We start from the raw sequence: 18,650 nt of genomic DNA on the forward strand, positions 1-18,650 counted from the left end.
ACAACGCGGCATCATGGTTTGGGGCGCTATTGCGTATGATTCCACGTCACCTCTAGTGCGTATTCAAGGCACGTTAAATGCCCACCGCTACGTGCAGCATGTGCTGCGGCCGGTGGTACTCCCGTACCTTCAGAGGCTGCCCAATGCTCTGTTTCAGCAGGATAATGCCCGCCCACACACTGCTCGCATCTCCCAACAGGCTCTACGAGGTGTACAGATGCTTCCGTGGCCAGCGTACTCTCCGGATCTCTCACCAATCGAACACGTGTGGGATCTCATTGGACGCCGTTTGCAAACTCTGCCCCAGCCTCGTACGGACGACCAACTGTGGCAAATGGTTGACAGAGAATGGGGAACCATCCCTCAGGGCACCATCCGCACTCTTATTGACTCTGTACCTCGACGTGTTTCTGCGTGCATCGCCGGTCGCGGTGGTCCTACATCCTACTGAGTCGATGCCGTGCGCATTGTATAACCTGCATATCGGTTTGAAATAAACATCAGTTATTCTTCCGTGCCGACTCTGTTTTTCCCCAACTTTCATCCCTTTCGAACCACTCCTCCTTGGTGTTGCATTTGCTCTGTCAGTCAGTGTAATTGCAGTCTTCCAGTTTCGGATATGTCAGCGTGTTGCTAAATATTCGACTGGAAATTAATTATGACGTGGAGGCTGGAGGTCGTGATTTCCAACAGGATACTAAAGGAGTCAGCATAGATTCAACGAGGATATTTAACCCCAGCATAATGGTCGTGTGAAGTGCTGATCTCTGGCAGATAGAACCATGATCTGTAGTGAGTCGGTCTGAGTGGCTCAGTTGAGGTTCTGGCCTTCTGAACCTAACTCGGCAGGTTCGATTCTGGCTCAGTCCGGTGGTATTGAAGGTGTTCAAATACGTCAGCCTCGTGTCGGTAGATTTACTGGCACGAAAAGAAATCCTGCGGGACTGAATTCCGGCGTCTCCGAAAACAGAAAAAGTAGTTAGTGAGACGTAAATCAAATAACATTATTATGACCTGAAGTGAATTACAACATGCATTCGTCCAGCACAGGACGAGTTCCAGTGATATGAGAGAAGAACGTATAGTCGACTTAATAATGTAGATTTTATTTTATTGGTTGTAATATTTCGACACTTATTCTGCTAGAAATTTGTAGATTAACGTAATGTTACATGGCATGATTATGAGACTATAATTCAGTTTCTCAACTTCTCCTTGGTAGATTTCTTATGTCTTCTAATATAATTAATTTCAAACTGTACTCAACTGTTTAGTATTTGGGTAGACTTCGTAGTTTCCTTTGAGGTGATTCAGATAGCTAAGTCTTCATATTGTCATCACGTGTTGTGGGAATTTGAGAAATAATAATCAAACTATCCTTGCAACCAGAAGGAGTAAGCACCTATGGTGGACACTGAGACAGAACTAATAATTAGACTCCTTGTTTGACATTTTCGAGTTAGAGTTTACCTCCGTTGAAATTATTTCGTTTTATCTCCCTGCGAGATATGGACTTAATCTCTATAGTGATTTAAAATCATGAACTGCTTCCTTCTCCTATGAAAGAGGATAAGTTACTATTTATTTGAGACTTAACTATATGCAGCCGCTTGAAGTATGTCGGGACTGTAAGCCCCTATCTGTTAATACACTCTACCGGGAGTTGTTCAAGTTTCTGGGTGGACTGTAGCCTATTGCGCAGCCCTCCGGCGCACAGCGCGCCTTGCATAATTAAGCCAACTTCCGCCTACCGTTGCAAGAGGAAGAGAGAGGTTGTCTGTTAAGAACATGGAAGCCGAACGGACGCGTGTGCATAGGTTCGCTATAAAGTTCATCTACAAGATGGAACCGGGATGATCTAGTGGATATTAGGGGTCTCATTCCCCTATTTATATGTGTTTCTGCACTGGACGGGCTCCTAGAACATCGCAAATGTAGTATTTATAATTTTTTTATTTAATTTTCTCCCTAGTCTAAGTACAGCGTCTACTTTCAACGACACCGCCGAGTCTGTAGGTTTGAAATTTTTTCTCTAACTCCATTTTGCTACGAATTCGTCGAAGTGCTTGTGCTATTTGATTGGTGAAACATGGAATGCCTTTCCTGGAATAACGACATCGAAGTTTACCCGAACTTGAATTTAATAATAATAATAATAATAATAATAATAATAATAATAATAATAATAATAATAATAATAATAATAATAATAATAATAATAATAATAATAATAATAACCTTTTGGGCGGCGTGCTGTGGTTAGAAATCAGTTCCCATGCATTTGTATCGTCTTTCAAACTAGGAATTGTTCAAAATTGGAAACCTTAAAAAAAATGTTACAAATTGTGTTATATTTATTCTGGTCATTTTTCCGTTATTTTCTTTTCAAAACAAAAAGATGATGCCTTAAGCCCTTGCTATAGGGGCTGTATTAGGGTAATGAAAGATGCTAAGCGTGGCAGTTTTCATAAGGATTTTCTGTGCGGTTATTTCCTTATTCTGATTGTATCTGCCTTTCTTTTCGGGCTTTACTTTTCCCTCTGGGAAATTGTTTTTCGATTTTTCGTGCGATCTGTTGATGGCATTGTTGCGATCCTAATTAGGATTGGTTCACTCCCCCTGGGGTGAGCATTAATTGTTGTTGTTGCCATGGCGATGGGATAAAAAAAAGTTGACTATGAAATGATTTTTATGCTCCGGTGGGATGCTGCTATGTTGATTGCTAAGTTCGTTTGTCCTTCATTATTGGCCTGATTATCTATGTGTGATTTGATTTATTTCTCTGTATCTCTGTTTACCCGCGAGATATGATTTTCCTGATTTTTCCCTGATTTATTTACGGGATTTCCTTGTTATTCTTTATTTCCGCGTGGGTATAGTAACCTCGTATAAACTCCTCGCCTAGTAGCTCAAGTGAATTTCTTTTGTTCGCTGAGTGTATTTTGCAAGAGAAGAAAAAGTTAGTTTAACAAATTTATTTCATGCAAATTAACTAAATTAAAGATTTGTAAATATTTAATCTAATCCAAAGGCATCAGACCGTATCATGATTTATTTTTAATTTATAACTAGGAAGGTAGGTTAGGCTAGTAATGGAACTAATATTGGGTCCCAATAATCTAGGCCGGTTCGAACCGTAGGGTAGTTGTTGTTTTTTTCTTGTTATTTCTATGTTTAAAATTTTTCTTATTCCTGTTCATGTTCTGTTTTGAGTCCAAAGTTTATTTTAATTTTACTTCTTTCTTCCATTAAATATATTTATTTACTGCAAAAGTATCCTGGACGTGTCTTTCTTGTAGTCATTTGAAACCATACAGTGATAGTTATTTTCATTCTTTCCACGGGCTCTGGTCACCTGCACTATTCGTGGTAAGTACTTTTTATTGTGGCGGTTTTCTTATTGGTTGACTTTTGCTTCCACCTTGTTTAGTTTTTTCCCTTTGTCTTGTTGCTACCAGTGCGGACACTGTGGGGATGGGTGTTCGTGCGGAACAACACCAACATGTGATAAGGCAATAGAGGAGAGAAGACAGGCATGGGTGAAATGGAACAACAACAAAAACACGGAACATCATATAGCCTTCCTAACAGTTATAAAGAACATGGCCAAAACCACCATAAATGCTAAGAGACAACATAACAACGACATCATAGATCAGGCAGAGAAAGACTTTCAAAGGACAACACCTGTAGCTTATGCAAAACTCTAAAATCTCAGACAAACGCTTACTCAGCCCCTACACTTCACCTTCGAAGACCAGACGGAGAACTGAAAAAGAACATTGAAGGTTGTACTACAGCCCTTGCAAAATATTTTGATGACCTCAGTGCAGAAAAATCCGAGGAAAAACTACAATTTCAACCCAAGAATGTTATTAACCCTGACTCCTTTCCTCCTACCAAAGAAGGAATCAAACAGACCATCTCTGAACTGAAATCTAACAGAGCAGCAGATGAAGATGGCATCATTGCAGAATTATGCAAACATGCAGATGAAGAGTCAATTGACAGTATCCACAGAATCATACCTGACATCTGGACAACGGAAACACTAACAATGGGTTGGACTTCAGCTATCATCAACCCGCTGCACAAGAAAGGAGACAAGTTAGACCTTAACAACTACAGAGGAATCTGTCTCCTATCAGTGACTTACAAAATCTTCTCCAAAGCATTGCTCCAAATGGTGGAGGCACAATTAGACTCCTGTACAACAGAGTACCAAGCTGGATTTGGGAAGTCAAGGTCATGCACAGAGCAGATTCTGAACCTCAAAACTATCTTTACATACAAAAGCCTCAGCACCTCACCCTATGCAGCAATTTTCGTTGACTTCCAGAAGGCCTACGACTCGGTAGACTGACAGTCCCTCTTTGAGACGTTAATTGAAATGGGACTGGATAAGAAGACTTTGGATCTTGTGAAGGCTACTCTAACGAACACCATGTCGAAAGTCAAATTCAGAGGGGAATTATCACAAAGCTTCGAGATAAAAACAGGTGTTAGACAAGGAGATGGTTTGTCCCCCATCCTGTTTAACTGTCTGCTGAAGAAGCTCATTCGGGAATGGACGGACACACTAGCTGACAACTCTGGATTCAAAATCGGCTATAAAAAGACAAGTTAACAGTCACTTGCCTAGCCTTCGCAGATGACCTCACACTCTTAGCTTCAAGTAGGAAGAAGTTATGTACCAGCTATCCTACCTCGAACGCATAGCAGCTAAATTAGGGCTGGAGATAGCTGTTAACAAAACAGAATTTCTGACCAACATCAGAGAAGCACCCAACTTCATTTCTTTGGGGGACAATATAATACACAAAGCCAACTCATTCAAATATCTTGAAGAATGGATAACCCCAAATGTTAATGAGGACCTTGCAATGAAGAGTAGATGCACTAAATTAGAAAAAGCTTATCATATTTTTAAGAACAAGTCTAAATCCTTCTCCTTGAATCTTACACTTAGACATTACAACATCGTAATAAGACCATCTGTACTGTACGCCTCAGAATTCTTAAATATGACCCGGGAAGGACAACTCAGAAAACTAGAACCGAAAGAGCGAAAGATCCTCAGAAGGATTATGGATCCCATTAAAGAAGGGGAGTGGTACAGAATCAGGCACAACAAGGAACTGTATAGTAAAATAGAGAGCATTACAACAGCTATGAGGAATAGAAGACTAATGTTCTATGGTCACATAGTCAGGATGGACAGCCAGAGACTCATTTCAAGGATCTTCAACACTGTATCTAGAGGGAAAGCAAGAAATGCCAAATGGATGAATTTAGTTCGGAAAGACCTACAGTACCTAAACATTGATCACATTGACATTTACTGTACAACCGAGATAAGTTCACAAAGTGAATCAAGACATCTGACTCTCTCCAGTCACTAACAGCTAAATTACTGCGTCCAGGTGTAGGTGTGAAATGGACTCAAGAAAGAAAAGACATTCATAGCGCTAAAAGGAAGGAATGCTGAGCTAAGAGGAAGAAAAAAGCTCACCAGAATTAAGTACCACGTCGTCCATTGTAGGCCTAAACGAAGAAGAATCATGACGGCTAATAATACTACACTTTCCCCGGATTAAAATTAGTGGATAAATATTCACTTGTGACTTTTTTGCGGTTATTCATGGAAAAGTGAATCGTGTGATCTCGATTCACGACATTTTCGTGATATATTGGTTAGGAGGTCATCTTAAATGTTAAATTTATACCTATCGTCAACATGAGAAGACTGTGTAGAGAATAATAATCAGAGTTTCATAATAAACATGTAGGAGGATAAAGTTGTGCGAGATCATGTAATTAGTGCCTTAATAATAGTGCTTATAAGGTTTGATATGCTACCACGTGTCTTATGTTACAGTGAAGGTGAACTGACCCTCGTGTCAAGCTATGTGCTGTGTTTGACTTTCTACAGTTAAGTTGAATTATGATTCAGGTTTGGCGAACAATGAAGGACGTGTATTGTTTTCTCTAGTCGCAGTCGTAAGCACTTTGTGTAATTTCAATTTGCAAGGCGCATTGTAGGCTATATTTTATTTATGGTGGTGGTGGTGATTGTTTTAAGAGGAAGTACAACTAGACAACCATCCTCATATTCTTTATTTAGCCTCAAGTAGTTGAACGAATGGAGTCTTCCGGTTAAAAGCTATGAGTTTCTGCATCTTCCTGTCACTTTGGGTGAACTCCTGCATTCATTTCCCAGTGTACGCTGCTGTTAGACCTTTTAATATCAGGAATGTCTGGTGTTGGTTCCAGTAAGTGATAATTCACTCCAGTACAATTTTTGTAGTTTGAAACGAATAATAATAATGATGAAATAAGGATGATGTAAATTATAATTGCGGATTCCGTTACGTGTGTCAATTTTCTGTTGGCGTTTTCCTTCTACCCAATATTTGTTTAGCATTATTTGATTAGTGAGTGATTATATTTTTGCTTTGGGATATGCTATTTTTGCAACTGTGTCATTTTAACATGTTTGCAGTGATTATTGTTAGGATCCTATTTTGTTCTACGGCGTTGTTGCTCAGGTTAAGAATTGAGATTTGGAAGGATTATTTTAGTGTAAAGAAAGCTCTTCAATTTTTTGTACTGGGAACAGATGCCAAATTAATTATTTTTGTCGACTTAATTTTATTGCTGTAAAATCAAGTGTACGTTTAATGATAAATTAAATGTAAGGATAATTATACATTATCGGTAAAGTAATATTAAGTTGTGTCAAAGACAATTATTGTGACATTTCCAGAATCAATTTTGACGAATGCGATTATTCCGAAACGATCTGAATTAACGTCAGCCTAATTAAATATGGATAAGTTCAGGTTGATACTTTTGAACTTCATTAAATTTAATTTTGAAAGAAGAAGAATATGTCAATAATTTCAATTTGTATACTTCTAAAACATTAACATTCCGATAAAATTTGTATAATGTTTCATTTATTAGAAGACGCAAGGAAAGATTACAGAGCCTCTTTGCCGAGATTATGTCGAGACAGTGGCGAAGCGTGCTAGTATCCACTGTTACCACTAGAAACAGTTTGAAAATACAAAAATCGAATATTATTTAATATTAATATTTAATATTTTTGTTTCTTCGCCTGGACGTGTCGCGAGAACTCTATTGCAGCAGTTTGCCACCGTCAAAGCTGAGCGAGAGGCTGTTACCACTCCATGCAGTTGTTACGCTTTGAATCCCTTCCAACAGCTAGGTGAGTATTACTGCGCCTGCGCCAAGCAAGGCCCTTTTCTCCTTGACACTGGAATGTATCCTACTATGTTCTCTGGTCGTATTACCATAGTGAAAAGTGGAAACAAAAACCTATAACGTCGGTGCTGAGCTGTTCCGTCCGTTCGTTCCGCCGCGCTCAACAGTGCATTGTTATATTATTGTGTTATTGCTTTCTATTATAATACGATGAGACTTCTTTTGTTAAAGTGGGAATTTATATTTAAGTTAGGTAATAATGGCGTATGGCCTCCGGAGAGGCCTGGTGCAGGTTTTTTTCTAGTAGACGGCCTATAAGGCGACCTGGATGTCTGTGAAGATGAGGGTCCTACCTAGGATGATTTCTAATGTTTATTACGCCAAACACACCCAGCTCCCGAGCCATTGGAATTAACCAATTAAGGTTAAAATCCCCAACCCCGCCGGGAATCGAACCCGAAACCCTCTGAATCGAAGGCCAGTACGCTGACCATTCAGCCAACGAGTCGGTCTTTAAGCTAGGTAAGGATAGCCTATAGGACTGCAAAACGTATTGAACATTAAAATGAGTGCTGTCTCTTCCACCTCAAAAATAAGTAACTTGGCCGGCCCAGAATGTGCACGTATAATAGAAAGCTTAATGAACACGCCATTTTCGTTAAGAACGTTTGAAGAAAAGAAAAACATAATTGAAAAAAGGTAGACCCACGCCTTCTCTTAAAAATTTATTCAAAGAAACGAAAAGAACAGTACGATATTTTCATGACTCGTGGTACATAAATCTGGACTGGTTATGTGCTTGTGCAAAAATGAATAAAATGTACTGTTGGCCATGTATTCTATTTTCTTCAGAAAATAATGCTTGGAATAAAGACGGTGTGGACAATTTAGATAGTTTCTGAGTTTTAAAGCCAACGGCTGCAGCCTTGTTGAAACACCGGATCCCGTGAGATCTCCGAAGTTAAGCAACATCGGGCCTGGTCAAGATCTGGATGGGTTGCCAGGCGCTGTTGGTGGGGTAAGGGAATGGAGGAGCGGAAAGGAACTGGCCATCCGGCTCAGGCACACCTCTGCGGAGGTTCGGACCTGCCTTCGGGCAGAATACATCCTTAACTTAGAGTTTTAAAGAGACGCTATGAGGTGTCTCAAGCACACATCAACGCTCTTGTGGATATGTTTCAGTTCGGAAGATCCAGAATAGAGTTCTGTTTGAGTACAGCTTGCAGAAAGAAAATTGACGAGCAATATAAGCTAGTAAAATATAACAGATATATTGTCAGCACTTTAGTAGATACTGCGTGTTTTCTTTCAAAGCAAGGATTACCTTTCAGGGGTCATCGAGAAAATGAAGAATCCGATAACAGAGGTAATTACAGGGAGTGACTAGTATTCATTGCTAAGAAAGATGACGTATCTCGGCACCACTTAGAAACATCTTCAGTTTTCTCAGAACATTCATCTGATATACAAAATGATAAACTGAAGCCATAGCTACTTTTATGAACAGCAAAATTAGAGACGAAATTAAAAAAAGCAACCTTTATTTCCGTTATTTTGGATGAAAGTACAGACGTTTCTAACAGAGCACAACTCCCGACTGTAAGTAGATATGTTAGTCCCGAAGGCGAAATTTAAGAGAGATTTTTGAGATTTAATTATGTAAGCGGTGGCAGTTCTGCTGTTTCTCTCCCTAAACATACTTTGGAGGGTTACAAGAATTTCGGTGTGGTGAAAAGTTAGTAGCAGAAACATTTGATTGCGCAGCAGTGACGGCAAGACAGCACAGTGGGTTGCAGGAGTTAGTTAGGGATAAATATGACCAGACTATATTTGTTCACTGCTGTGGTCATAGGCTCAACTTGGTATTACAGCAATCTGTTAACCACATCAAGCAATGTAAAGTATTTTTTCAGACTTTGTCCGGGTTAGCAGGGTTTTTTTCATCATCCCCTAAAAGGGCCGCTGCTCTTGACAAAGTAATACAGAGACGATTACGAACAGTAGCGCCTACCCGATGGTATATGCTGGTAGACTCGTTGAAGTTGTATCCTCTCCCTACACATATCTCCTTGAATTCTTCAGAGAAGTGAAATATAACGCAGACGAATGAGACGGTGGAACGGGAATTCAAGCTAAGGGTTACTATGGTACCCTGCAAGACTTTGATTTCTATTTCCTATTGAATTTATTTGCTGAAGTGCTTCCTCAATCTGATGTTCTGTATCAGATCCTTCAGAAGAAAATATGTGATATTGCCTTCTGCTCCAAAGAGATCCAGCAATTTGAAGCGTTATTGCAGACAACCAGAAATAATTTTGAAACTATGTGGTCAAAGTTGCAAGACAATGAAGGGAGGCAAGACTACCCCCAAATGTTCCAGAGAATTAATTTTATAAGAACTAAGAAAACATCGTATCTCCGATTGTATTTGGAAATAATTGGCATCATATCCGTGCAACTATCAGATAGATTTTCTGATATTAACAAGCTGGAGTTCCTTCAGTTAATTGATACTGACCAGTTTAACATTTTCGCGAAGGAGTTCCCGAACAGTGCCTATCAGTCGTTAGTGAAGACCTATGGGCGAACTTTTGCCTGCATGAAAAAATAATGCATAAGACTTCTACCAATATTTGAACACCAGTAGTCTTAAAAAGCATATCCAGAAGCAACGAAATTGATTGACCTCATTTTCACCATCCCAGCAACTAGCGCTTCCGCTGAAAGAAGCTTCTTGACCTTAAAAAGGATACACTCCTTCTAAATAAATTCACAAGTACAGGACAGGCTCTCTGCACTTTCTTTGATTGCGATTGAGAAGAAATTTCTGAGTGACTTAATGAAGAGGCTTGATTTCTACGGTGCTGTGATAGATATTTTTGACGCCACAACATGCCATCGTATCGACCTGAAGTACAAATAGGAAATACTGAGGTAAGTCTTGAAGCTCTGTTAGAAATTAATTTTAAACTTTATGTTTATGAGTGCATGAGTATTCTGCCATACGTTTTTCATGATGTGAACTATTTTCAATTAGTGCATGATCGAGACTGCTAATTTCTATAATGTTGATGCTAACTAGTGTTCAATATATTATGTGCCATTTCATCATTTTCAGATGATGTTATCTTATACAAAGATAATATCAATGATCAAATCTTTCACTTTTAAGAAATGACACCTGTACTGCTCATAAAAAATGCTGCTGTGCGAGCGACAATATACTCTCAGAAGGAGTGTGGTAACACTTTTCAAAACGCCACGCGTCGCCACTGTGTCGAGAGTACATATATTGTTGTTATTGTTTTTGCTGCTGGAGATCATTCTCCACTATCGTAGACAGTTAGAATGGCCGAAAGGTTTATGAATAAACTTGTGCGCTGATAACATGTAATCGTGTGTCATCATTTAACCTATATTCATCGATACTTATACGTCTACTCATAGGCCTCCCTTCGTCGGGCTGCGTGGTTCAGACGATTGAGGCGCTGGCCTTCTGACCCTAACTTGGCAGATTTGATCCTGGCCCAGTCCGGTGGTATTTGAAGGTATTCAAATACGTCAGCCTCGTGTCGGTAGATTTACTGGCACCTAAAAGAACTCCTGCGGTACGAAATTCCGGCACCTCGGCGTCTCCAGAAACCGTTAAAAGTAGTTAGTGGGACGTAAAGCAAATAACATTATTATTATTATTATTATTATTATTATTATTATTATTATTATTATTATTATTATTATTATTATTATTATTATTATTATTATTATTATTATTATTATTATCTAGTGGCTTTACATCGCGCCGACACAGATAGGTCTCATGGCGACGATGGGATAGGAAATGTCTAGGAGTTGGAAGGATGCGGCCGTGGCCTTCATTAAGGTACGGCCCCAGCATTTGCCTGGTGTGAAAATGGGAAACCACAGAAAACCATCTTCAGGGCTGCCGACAATGGGATTCGAACCCACTATCTCCCGGATGCAAGCTCACAGCCGCGCGCCTCTAACCCCAGGGCCAACTCGCCCGGTATTATTATTATTATTATTATTATTATTATTATTATTATTATTATTATTATTATTATTATTATTATTATTATTATTAGGTCTCTCTTCGTTGTATTTGAATGGTTTGCCATTTGCAGACTTTTTTTCAACTGTTAGGTTCTTCAGTCTGCCGAAACTAATTTTGATTAATAAATATATACACTATCTGAAATTGAAAACATACGTTAACAGTATTTTGCTTGAAAAACTTAATTAAAATAGAATGGCATGTTTCGTTCTTAAAGTATCATCATCAGATTCTATAAAAGAACACTGAAATATTTATGTTTATTTCAGTTTAAATAGTTAGGAACTTGAAATCTGGAACTTATCTTAATGAAGTCCGGCTTTGTCTCTTCTCCAGCATATAATGCGAGGTTGGTGAAAAACCGTTGCTCTGTCACTGGCGTGAGTCCAACTGGCTACCAGTTCGCTGACCTTCCACCACGTCACGCCCCTTACCCTGGCTAGGTCAATGACACGCTATATTTTACTTTTAGGTGTTCTATTTTTAGCGCTCCCCTTAGTATTATTATTGTTGTTGTTATTATTATCATCATTATTATTTTCTCGTAGTACAATTCTTTTGTAAACTATGGAAATGTTCTTAATGAGTGAAGTTTATGTCCCTTACCTTCATAATATCAGAATACGTTTCTACCTCTGTATGTTCAAAATATGCAGCAATTATTGAATAAGAATCGCGTTTTCCACTAGTGTTTCACTACAACTCACACCACAGCACTGTAACACTTCCCAGAGCACTTGTTGCTACACTTAGTACATCAAGGTTCTCCAACGAGTATTACACTGACATAATAAAAGTCATAGTATACCTACTTAATAACGTGTAGGTTCCCCTCTCACCCTAGAGCTGCTGTCATTTAACATTTCAAAAGCGGATGGAAGACACCTGTAGAGATGTTGAACCACTTTTTCTGGATTTCACTGGCATTATCAGGTGCAACATCTTGTACACGAATTGACTTCTGTCACATCGCACTAATGCTCAGGTGAACGTCGTGGCCACATTCTTCCTTGTTATTCTCCACACTGCTCTTCAAACCAATTCTGGACCACCTGGGTTCAAAGGGAGGGATAAGTCATGGCTCAAACATCCAGATGAGGCATTGTGTCCAGTTTTGTGCTCTTGATAAGAACTCTTCAGCTCCCATATCCCAAAAACTAAAGAGTATTGTATTGATCTACTGGATATGCCACTGTAACTTTCAGCATTGAACGTTGAACCACTTTGTTTGAATTTCGCCGGCAGACTGTGATCTACGCGTTAACTAGCCGCAGGACTCTCACACTCGTAAGTTTTATGGTCATTTTTATATCCATACACTCACGAAAAGGAGCCGCATCCTCAAAGCGCCCACTGACTGGTGAACGATGAGTGGATTCACATGCAAACAAAGACGACCAGCATGTTTTAAACAATGAACAGTCTACTGTGGTCTTCTTTATGTTTCAAAAGACCGAACAGTATTGAGTAAGCAATCAGAGAGAACGGATGTGCTGAGTGAGTGCTACGGAATGGGGTACACCTTGCAACAATATAGAGCTGAGATAGGAAGTTGGCAGAGCCGATGGAAGAGCAATGAGGTAAAGGATAAGAAGGCGAAGGATACAAGAGAGGGGTTAATGGCAGCGCTGCTTGCAGCAGTGGTGGTGGCAGCGTTGCTAACGATAGGGGGAGTGGATACGAACCCAGGACCAGACCCATATCATGTGGGCACTCTGGGATGGGAAGAAATTCAGGCAATAAAGGAGTTGGTGAAGGAGGCTTGTCAGGCAGACCAAGTAAGGGAACTGATAACTAACCAGGCTGAGGATATTAAGCAATGTATTAGGGAGGAGATGAAAGAACTAAAGGGGAAGATTGAAAACAACATACAAGAGGTAGAAATACTGCGAAAGCAGATCAAAGACCTGGAAGAGGAGCTGGTAACGGTGAAGATGGAAAGAATTAATGGTGACCAGGAAAGAAGAAGGAAAACATATTTATTTATGGAATTCAATAAGGGGCCAGAGAAAATAAAGTGGACTTAGTGTATAAGGTGGTGGATATGGTGCAAAACAAAATGAAGATCAACTTTAGTGAGGTTGACATTGATAATGTGTATAGAGTGGGGAGAATGAAGGGCAATAGGCCCATTAAAGTGTCGCTATTATTCATCCTGATCGAGGATATTGTGTTAAGGAACGCAGTGCATTTAAAAGGGGAGGAAGTGTGATTGAAGAGTGGTATTGGTAGCGAAGCAATTAATGAGCTGAGAATTTTAAGGAAACATCTTTGTGTAGCGAGAAAACAAGGATTGAGAGAACATGTTAGAGGTCGGAAGTTGGTAGTTCGAAACGGCCGGTGGTCACGTGTGTGGGGAGTGAACAAGCTTCAGAAAATGGATGACAAACATCAGCAAGTTAGCGAACAATCGGCGGGTAAGGTGAAAGGAGTATCGATGCAAGTGCTGAGTGTGCTGACGTAGTAGGGAATAACTGTGACGAAGTAACCGAAGTCCAGTGTCCAGAGGAGGAAGGAGCATCGGGAAGATCACCGAGAGAGGAGGGATTGGTTCTGTTACACGCAAGCGGAGCAGTGGAAGGAGAAGAAAGAAGACGCCGAGAAGCTCTTGGTAGAGGACGGAGTCTAAGTTCAGAGGACGACAAGGCTAGTAAGGAGAGTGCCAAACTGAATAAAAAAGAAGAACGGGGAGCTGAGAAAGAAGGGGCGAGGGTAACGAGAAGTAGAACGATCAACACAAAAGAAGGAAAGAAATTTAAGGGAGGAAGGGAAGAGGATGGAGAGGGGAATACATAGCTATATCGGAAAATAGGATTTGTAAATATTGAAGGGGTACTAATTAAACTAGGTAACGGGGGGGTGATAAAAGTAGTGGAGAGTTTTGACATTGTGGTCCTATTGGGGACATGGTTAGGAGAAGGAATGAATCTGACGTGGAAAGGGTTTGTGGTAAGGAACATAACGAAGAAAAAACGGGGGAGGAGGGGAAGAAATCCAGACGGACTAGCATTGCTAATAAAGGAAGAAATATGCGATATGATTGAAGTTTTTGAAAATAAGATGGAAGGGGTGATTTGGGTGAGGGTTAAACTAGGTAGGGGAGAGCCTAAAGAGGTATGCCTGACCTTTCTATACAACCACCCTAGTGGCGCAGTATATGCAAATTATAGTTTATTTGAGGAGCTGATAGTGGAAATTAGTGGGATCAAGGAGAAGTATGAAGAAGCGGAGATGATATTGATGACTGACTAGGATGCGAGAATAGCGAACTTAAGTCCCATATACAATAAAGAGGTGAAAGGAATTAGGAGGAGCGAAAGAAGGAGTAAAGATATGGAATAAATGGGAATGGGCAGAAACTGTTGGAATTATGTTCGGCAGGTAATTTATACATTCTGAATGGATGGTGGACTGGGGATAACGAGGGGGAGTTGACGCATATTACAAAGCAAGGAGGGAGTGTTATCGACTTGGTAATCAGCTCGGAGGAGATGTTGGCGAGAATAAATAATATGGAGGTTGTTAACTGGCTGAATCTCATCACGCCCCGATATCTATAAACTTGAGGAGATTGGAGCAGGGGGATAGGTTGCGAAAAGGAACGAGTGATAGAGAAAAGGGTATGATAGTCATTAAATATAAATGGACAGAGGAGGCTAAAGTAAGACTTGATAAGTATTTACAAAATGAATTCCAAATTATTAATGTAGGGTGCGAAGTAGCATTGAGAGGTAACAATGTGGATAGAACCTTAGAGCTAGTAGAATACCCCATAAAGAGGGAAGCAGAGGTGATACGTCACAGAAGGAAAAGGGTGAAAGAGACAGGCGTGGTTCGATAGTAAGTGTAAGGGATTGGGGAGGGTATTAAGGGCGCTGAAAGATTTTAGGAAGCACGGAGGGGGAGAAGAGAGGGAAAGGTTTTGTAGACTGAAGAAGGAATACAAGGCTAAGCTAATAGAAAGGAAACGTTATGGAAGAAGGAACAAGTGGAGGCGATCAATAGGGAAAGCAAAAGCAAGGAAGGTGAAAAGGTATGGGAGAGAATCAATAAAATTAATAGGGGAGAGAGGAGGTACAGTAAACTTAAAATTGATTATGAAACATGGATGGAATATATCAGTAAACTGTTAGGAGGGAACGATAGGTGGAAGGGAGATAGAGGGGTGGAGGTGATTGGGAGGGAGTTGACAGTAGGGAGTTATGAGTAGGATAAAGAAATATCAGGGGAAGAGGCATTGGAAATGTTAGGCAAATCCAAAAATAGGACAGCTGGGGGTGGGAACAGAATAACAAATGTATTTTGGAAAGAAGCAACAAAGAATAGTTCGGTGAAGGAGTGTATAGTGAAGTTATTTAATAAGGTATCCGAAGGTACCAATTTCCAGAAGGAGTGGCAAAAATGTATTATTTGTACTATTTACAAAAAGAAAGGAGCGAGACAACTCTAGTAACTACAGGGGCATAACTCTTTTAGACACAATGAGTAAGGTGTACACGGGCATTTTAGCGAATAGGTTGAGAAAATGGGCGGAACAGTTCTCGATATTACCGATCTATCAGAGCGGGTTCAGGAAAGGACCTAGAACGATGGATAATGTGATGATTGTGAAGACAATAATTGATAAGTATGTGAAAAAGGAAGGAAGTAGGGTGTATATAGCAGCGGTCGATTTTGAAAAGGCCTTCGACACAGTGAGTAGGAAGGCGCTGCTTAAGAAATTGGGCAGGGTGGGAATTTCCAAAAATATGAGACGTGCGATTGAGGCTATATATGAGCAAGTATATTGTAGTATTAGATTAGTAGTACTAGATTAGAAGAAGGGGTTGTAAGTGGTCTAATAAAATCAAATATAGGTCTAAAACAGGGTTGCAAATTATCTCCTATTCTTTTTTGATTTTTATCAATGACATATTAGAAGGGCATGGGAAAGAGTGGATGAGTCCTGTATTAGGTGGGCTAGAAATCCCAGGGCTGATATTTGCAGACGATATATTATTGATGACGCTGACGGGAGGAGGATTACAGAGAAGTCTAAAGGAGGTTTTTGAGTATGCTGGGAAATGATCGCTGAGAGTAAATGGTAGGAAGACAAAGTAAATGGTATGTAGGAAAAGTAGGAAACGGAGGACTAAGAAACATTGGGTGATAAATGGGGAGGTAATAGAGGAGACAGATAAGCTAGAGTATTTGGGTGTTTGTATAAATAAGAATGGTAAATGGTTCGACCAAATTAATCAAGTAAGTGGAAGGGGATAGCAGCACTTTCAGCTATAAGAATACTGGAAAACAAATTCCCAGGATGTGATTTCAAAATACAGAGAATGGTATTTAAAACCGTGGTTTTAAGTAGGGTGTTATATGGAGCAGAACATGGAGGGTTGAGAAGGATCGTATTATACTAAATCAGATTGTTAACAGATTTGGCAAAATTGTAAAGGACCTCCCAAATTTACGGCTAATGCAGCGGTTAGGCTTATGTGTAATGAGTATATAGAGGTTGATATTATGAAGAGAGTGTTGGGGTATTGGAGAAGGTTGGCAACGGGTGGGGGCGGCTTGCTCCTAGAAACGTTTTACCAGCACCAAAAGAAGAGTTCTTTCGGCGACTACTGGATAGACAAGGTGAACAATATTATTGAGACATTGGGCTTAGGAAACTATTGAGGGAGGGATTGGGAAAGAAGGAAAGTAGATTGTTGGGGGAATACGTTAAAAAGGGTCAAAGATATTCAATCACAGGAGTTGGATGCTGAATGTATGAGAAAGACGTCCCTAAACATGTTTATTAAAATTAAGCAAGTAGTAAGTATAAGAATAGATAATGTGAACAGATTAGAGAGAAGAGGAATAATAAGTTGGATGATGGATATTTACAGGAATAAGGGGTGGACAAGAATGAATGACACCTCGATATGTTTATTGTGTGGGGAGACAAGGGATGTGTTCCACTTGTTAATAGCATGAAAGGGAACTCGTGTGGAGAGAGAAAAATTCATGAGTGAGGGGCACTTGGAAGCCATAAAGCAGTCGGCCAATGAATAGAAGATCGTTAACTGGATTGCGAGAGAATGGAAAGAACCTGGGAACTTAAACAAGTTTTAGAGGTTGTCAGAAAACGCTGTATAAAAAGGTTAAAGGAAGCAGAAGGTAGAAGATAGCAGTGTGGCAGATATATATATTGTTTCTCCTCGTAGTGATTGTTGTTTGCTGTTGATAGAGGAGAGCAGGGAGTATGTAGATAAGCAGCAGAAGAACAAAGGCCTCCTCACACTGATGGTTAGCAGAGTGGGTGGGGAGGGAGCGGGTGTGTATGAGCGGTGTCCTAGGCCAGGTCTCAGCTGGCGGACTCCGCTGGATGAGGCGGGTAGCTGAGTGTGGGTACACCTGCTCTGATGCATACCCATTGTAAGTAGACAGTTATAGTTAGGCCATTGTTTCTGTTTGTTTTTGTTTGTTTGCCTTTTTTTGCCGTCTGGCCTTATTCAATAGGGTTGTCTATTAATTATATCTTTATAGGATTTTTGTATTTTCACAGATCGGTCTTGTCTTCTTTGTATTTGTTTTGCATTTGTATTTGATTTTGTTTGTTCTCTCTTTCTGTTTTCTCCGTAAAGATTAATTAGGTTGAAAACTGTATAATCTGGAGAAAATAAATCATACAAAAGACCGAAACTAGGTTAGGATCCAGACAAAAAAGATCAGGTAAGCAAATATCCTACAATATTCGTAATCCATAAACTCCCGGCTAACATTCTGCTAGATTCGGTCCCGGAAGGTAAGTAGATATCCTTCAATACTTACTGGGCTCATTCTCTACTAGAACAAGACATAGAAGGTGAGCGGATATCATGAAACACTCACTGGGCTCGTTCTCTGCTATATCTAGACATAGAAGGTGAGCACTTATTCTGAAATACTCACAATCTATGAACCCCGGGCTGCACTGTATCAGAACCATCTCCTGTGCAGTGACACTCCATTTCCTCCTCGTGGCTCTCCATTGAAGAAGAAAGGCAGTGACAGCCATGAAGTCCTGAAGTGCTGTTATCATCTCCCACTCTTCCACAGACGACTCCTAGCCAAAGGAGGAGCAGCCACTGCATGCTGTGAGCAAACACTCAACAATACAATTCGTATACTACAGTACATGCACATGGTTCAATATTACGTAAGTTTGAAATAACATAGAGTCTAAATTTTAATTTATTGTTTTTAAATCTGAATGCTTATATACAATATCATTCCATTATTACTAATACTGTTTATAACATACAGATATCTTCGTTATAGTCTATGATGCCTTTCAGCATTCAGTCACCACGTCTCTGTGCAGTAACTAAACGCCACC

General features: G+C 40.0%; 1 protein-coding gene across 2 annotated transcripts in view; it reads right to left on the bottom strand.

The window, feature by feature from the left end:
* Nucleotides 1-18,650, bottom strand: part of LOC136863936 (follicle-stimulating hormone receptor) — a 296,597-nt gene that overhangs the window by 205,882 nt on the left and 72,065 nt on the right. For both annotated transcript variants that reach the window (XM_068226488.1, XM_067140382.2), the window contains exon 2: nucleotides 18,224-18,406. In XM_068226488.1, coding sequence (XP_068082589.1) covers nucleotides 18,224-18,405 — 182 coding nt within the window. In that variant the 5' untranslated portion in view covers nucleotide 18,406. The remainder of the gene's footprint in view (nucleotides 1-18,223; nucleotides 18,407-18,650) is intronic.

This window comes from Anabrus simplex, chromosome 2 (assembly GCF_040414725.1).
Source record: "Anabrus simplex isolate iqAnaSimp1 chromosome 2, ASM4041472v1, whole genome shotgun sequence".
Taxonomy (NCBI): domain Eukaryota; kingdom Metazoa; phylum Arthropoda; class Insecta; order Orthoptera; family Tettigoniidae; genus Anabrus; species Anabrus simplex.